The sequence below is a fragment of the Marmota marmota genome, unplaced genomic scaffold, assembly GCF_001458135.2.
Source record: "Marmota marmota marmota unplaced genomic scaffold, marMar, whole genome shotgun sequence".
Classification (NCBI taxonomy): domain Eukaryota; kingdom Metazoa; phylum Chordata; class Mammalia; order Rodentia; family Sciuridae; genus Marmota; species Marmota marmota.
Genome location: NW_026000185.1, coordinates 21,205,272 through 21,210,307, shown reverse-complemented (window position 1 = coordinate 21,210,307; position 5,036 = coordinate 21,205,272). Strand labels below are relative to the sequence as shown.

Genomic DNA, 5,036 nt, shown 5'->3' with positions numbered 1-5,036 from the left:
ATCCCCGCCCCGCCCCACTGCACACCGGCCTGGGACACTTCCTCGGCGGCCCGATGTCATCGCCAGCCGCGGCCCGTGCCTCAGCGAGTATGCCCATCGCTACCAGCCCCACACCTGAAATCTTCGTAGCCCGCATGTCCGTCTCCAGTCCAATTTGGTTCGGCCGCTGTGGCCCCCACGAAACTCTAAGCCCCAGGTGGACTCCGAAAGCCGACAAGGGCGCGAATCCCCGCGAAGGCGCGTTGGCTGGCAAGGCTGCCGGGTTCCGAGAAGGCGCAACCCCAACCATAGCCATGGCTGGGACTGCTACTCCGGAACCAACCCCAACTCCACTCAGCACCGGCCTTGGCTCCAGACCTGTAAGGGTCCCGCCCGAGAGACAGACAGCGAGCTGAACCCAGAAACAATGCTGGGTAACCCCGAGGACCCGGTCAGCGGCCCAAGCAGGTCGCAATGAAGGAAGTCACCCTGCTGATGTGTCCCGATCTGTGCGTCCATAGGGGAGGGATGGGTGAAGTCGTGGAGGGACAGCCAGCAGATTTGGGCTCATGTTCAACCTTTGGGCGGAACAACCTGGTTCTCTCCTTGCATCTAGAATATTCTTGCTAGGTAAGAACATGGGACTTCATTTCCCAAGATGCAGCTCGAGACCTCCCAGCATCCCAATGGCCAATGACTGCCGGAGGCGGGACCAGTACGGACCTCAAAGGGCCGGCAGCCTCCCAATAAGAGCAGTATCTGATTGCCTGGAGTAACCTAGAGCTGCGCCCCGCCAAGGCACAGTTGGGATCCCTGGCTGCTGTTATGCCTAAGCATAACAGCCTTCGGGGTGGGCAGAAATGGGCTCTCATATAAGCGCTGCCCTTCCCTCCCCAGGTCCAATGCAAGTCAGGGAGATGCCCAACAAGTAGCAGCTAAAAATGGACTACGTTTGGGGCAAGAGGTCTGGCTACTGACTGTAGGCCGAGGGCTGGACGTTTATTCATAACAAGTAACAGCCTATATAAGACATCTCTAGAGCAACGGCTGCAACCAAATAGGTCCCTGCACCTGTCAGCAGCTCCACCTCCCAGGCCCCTCTGGGTGCTGTCACTGCCCACAGAGTGTACCTGGGCAGACAGTATGGATGCATCCTGTATACAGGCTGTCACAGAGTGTTTTGGGCAAAGCTTTTCTACCTGGAATGATTGGAAGTTGGCCCAGTGGCTGGGGCTGGTCTATCCCTTCCCCTCTGGGAAGTTTCAACTCCATTGCATTTAAGGCCACCAGGATGAAAGCACAGTTAGAGCCAAGGACCCAGTGGAGCCATGGGATGGATGCCTGGGGTGGGGGTAAGTGGGCTGGGAGACAAGTAGATTGGGAAGGGCTTGATTAGAATAGAAATTGATGATCTTGGTTCAGCACTCCCAAGATGAGGGCAGTGACTGCAGCAACTGTAGAGCTTCCCAGAGGAAGAGGGTAGTTGCCCAGGGGTAGCTTCAGCCTGTGGCACAAGAGCCAGACCAGTATCCAGAGAACTCCACAGGAAGGACAAAAGCCCTGCCCAGGCTAGGGGTTGATAGGTGAAGAAAGTCTCTCTGGGGCCTATGTCCTAGTCTCAAGCAAGGGGCTGAGGATTGGCCCATCTCTGGTCCTTATTGTGGGTGTGTAGGTAGACGGTGAGCCTCCTCTTGGTGGGTGGTCAAAGCCTGGGGAACATCCCCCTTTGGGTTAGGATGAGTCCAAGGAGAAGCAGGAACAGGGTTAGGGCCAGCTTCTGGGAAGCTCAGTTGAGTGTTCTGAGCCTCATGGGAGCACCCCCTAGGCTACAGGTCAGACCTTCAGGAGAAGATGGAACTGAGCCTAGTTGATCCCACTCCCATAGCATGCACCAGGACCCTAAACCAACTAGGTGGGCAGGGGCTGGGCCCATGGGGTCTGGAATGAAGGGTGGGGCCACAGCCCCCAGGGTCCACGGGTGTTCCAAAGTCCCCTGAGATTCAGGTTCAGCTGATGTAGACACGGTGGAAGTCATGGGCACCAAAAGCTGCGTTGCACTTGGGGCACTTCCTCTGGCGGGCCTCATAGCGGCCCCGCACGCACTCGAAGCAGAAAACGTGGAAGCACTTGGTAAGGACTGCATCCTTCTTGCGGGTGTTACAGCAGGGACAGGTCAACCGCGCCTGGACCAGGCAAAGTCATCAGCTTTGGAATAACTGCTGATGCCCAGACCCTAAACTGACAGCAGGAAGTGGTTCATAGCAGGAATTGGTTCAGGCTAAGCCCAAACAGCAGATGAATATAATCCTCACTAAAACCTTGGAAGTGGAATGAGTACTCTATGAATGCAGAAACTGAGGCTCAGAAGCCAACATCTCAAAACTAAAGTAGCAGAGTCTGGATTCTCCCAAGGACAAGGATCCAAAGCCCCAGCCTGGCCTCTTCCACCTGGGCTTCTCTTGTCCTACTGGCTTCCTCTGACAAAATCCCAATCCTGTCTACCTTCTCTTCAACTGTACCTACTGTCACATCCGGGCATGGCAGTGCCACTAGAAATGTGCTACCTCTGCCTCAAATGGGCCTAGCACTGGTGCAACCCAGAGATGCTGCTGTGGGTTTTCTCTCAGCCTGAGACCTCCTATCTGCCACTAGGAGGGTCTCACCTTCAACTCCAGACAAGAATTGCCCTGACTCAGCCTTGCCAGCACTCTTGGAATACCAGCAGGCAGCCTCAAATTTCTCAGCCATCAGCACTGAACAGGTTCCCAAGTCTACATCAGCTATCCCTACCCCTTCAAGGTCCAAATGTAAGAGTTGTCTGATTTTGATTCACCCCTACACTCTCCTAACTCTAGTGGCTCTACTCTCACCCTTGCCCAAAAAATCTTCCCTCCCAGATCACCAAGTCCCAGTGGCATTTCTCATGGCTTGGTTCATCCATCAACTCCCCATCAATTTCCTTCCTCCCAACATTCAGGCTTTCTCATCTGCCCATCACTTAAGCTTCCAGGTTCCTGAGAATGACTCTTTTCTCTACTTATGCCACAAATCCTTACTGAGTGACCACAATCATATGTGACCCACACATGACTAGTTTCTCAAATCAAGAGTCTTTCCAGTATTTCCCTTTCTCAGACACTATGCATTCTATCTATCCCTGCATCCAAACAATTCTATTCCCTAAATATCTCCTGAACCCATCTATAGTAAACAATACCTTAAGCTAGCTAAATAGAAGTTCTTGCCTCAGTGACTGCCATAACCTAACAATCTTGGTGCCTCTAGCCTTTACCTCTTCCAGTTCAAATCCAACAGCAAATCTGACCATGTCACTCTCCTGTTTAAAATCCTTTTATGGGGGCTGGGGTTGTGGCTCAGCAGTAGAGTGCTCGCCTAGCATGTGTGAATGCTGGGTTCTAGCCTCAGCACCACATAAAAAATAAAATAAGAATAAAGGTATTGTGTCCAACTATAACAAACAAAATATTAAAAATAAAAAAAAAACTTTTATGGGGCTGGGGGTGTAGTTCAGAGGCAGTGTATATTTTAAAGGCCCTGCAAAAGGCTGTGGTTTCCATCCCTAGCACTCCCCACCCCCTGCCAAAAAAAAACCCTTCAATGTCTCTACACTATCTTCATGTAGGCCAAGCTGCTCACCCCAACTCCCACACCCTTTGGGATCTGCCACTGCCCAACCTCTCCATTCTCTTTCCTCCAACCACATTGGCTAGCTCTGTCTGTCCAACACACCTCTCTCAACTGGAGGCTTCCACATTTGCCTTTGCTTTTGCCTGAGCCCTTTCATCCCTATCCCTCCGTAATTAACTCACTCTTCAGGTCTTCCTTGAGTGACATCCCTTCCAGGAAGTCCACTGACCTCCAGGACCTTCAAGGGCTTCCCTAGAGTTCCCATGGCCCCTCTGGCTTCTGTCATCACATTACTCATCACTGGGCAAAAAGGAATAATTGTCCCCAAAGGACAATCTCAAGGTCTAAACCCTACCATCCCCCACCCCCTTAGGCACTGTACCTGGCACATGGCATGTGTCCAACAAATACTCATGCCAACTGTCTGACTTCATAATCAGTGGACAGTTTTGTTTTGTTGCCATCCTACCTCATTTCTAGGGTCCCCAGACTACTTATTACAAATATCTCCAACCCCTCATGTAAAATTCCTGAGTTGAAGGGGCACAAGTCAACCCCACAGCCGCACCTTGTACTCCTTGATCTCCTCCTGAAGGATTTCATCAGCATCTGCATACACCTCCACCTTCCTCTGTTTTTCTAGCTTGCGTCGCAGCCGTGAGATATCCTCCTGGAGCAGCAGAGAGGCTAGGCTAAGGGAAAGGGTCTTCACCCTTGAACTGTGTGCTTCATAGTCCAACTGGGGACCCTTGCCCACCCGCCTTCTCCAAGGCACACACCTGAGCCCTCTTGAGGTTGAAGCTCTCTTTCTCGCGAGCAGCCCTGCTCTCTGCAAGGCATGGCTGGATCTCTCTCAGCCGAGTCTGCACATGCTCCAGCTGCACCTTTAGGTCCTCAGCCAGCTGGGCCGCTTCCACAGCCTTAGGTGGGTGGGAAAGGAAGGAGAGACCTTTTGCATGAGCCTAGGGAGTTGTGTTCCACCAATATTTGTGTCAAACATTTCAGTGATATCTGCACTGGAGTTGGTCCCATTCCTGACCCTCAGCCTCACCTCCTCCTCTCCCTCTCATTCCCAACATTGTTCCTCACCTACAAGATGCTCTCTCTGTTCTCTGAGCCCTCATCAGGCTCTTCAGTTTCCCTGAACTCCCCCCAACACACAAGCAACTCCTTCAGGACTCAGTTCTGAATGTCACCTTTTGTGGGGGTTCCCTGCTATTCTTTCACACCACCTGAGTTTCCTTCATAAAACTTAGTGTGCTCTGAACTGGCACTATTTTATTGTTTACTGGCTTGCTATCTACCCCTCATTAGTTCCAGCCTTGACTGAGACTGAATGGTAGGGCTCAGGCTCATTCCCAGTCTCTGCAGTGGCATAAAAAAAAAAAAAAAAAAAACACTCATCCTGG

At 52.0% G+C, this 5,036-nt stretch overlaps 1 protein-coding gene across 4 annotated transcripts in view; it reads right to left on the bottom strand.

Annotated features, from left to right (window-relative positions):
* Positions 1 to 957: 957 nt before the first annotated feature.
* The window catches only part of Rnf40 (ring finger protein 40), a 12,337-nt gene continuing 8,258 nt past the window's right edge, over positions 958 to 5,036 (bottom strand). For 2 of the 4 annotated variants that reach the window (XM_015491310.2, XM_015491312.2), the window contains exons 18-20: positions 4,407 to 4,547; positions 4,196 to 4,297; positions 958 to 2,162 (exon numbers count right to left, since the gene is read on the bottom strand). In XM_015491310.2, coding sequence (XP_015346796.1) covers positions 1,986 to 2,162; positions 4,196 to 4,297; positions 4,407 to 4,547 — 420 coding nt within the window. In that variant the 3' untranslated portion in view covers positions 958 to 1,985. Of the gene's footprint in view, positions 2,218 to 4,195; positions 4,298 to 4,406; positions 4,548 to 5,036 lie in introns of all 4 variants that reach the window. The other 2 variants (XM_048789798.1, XM_048789796.1) reach the window with 2 other exon arrangements.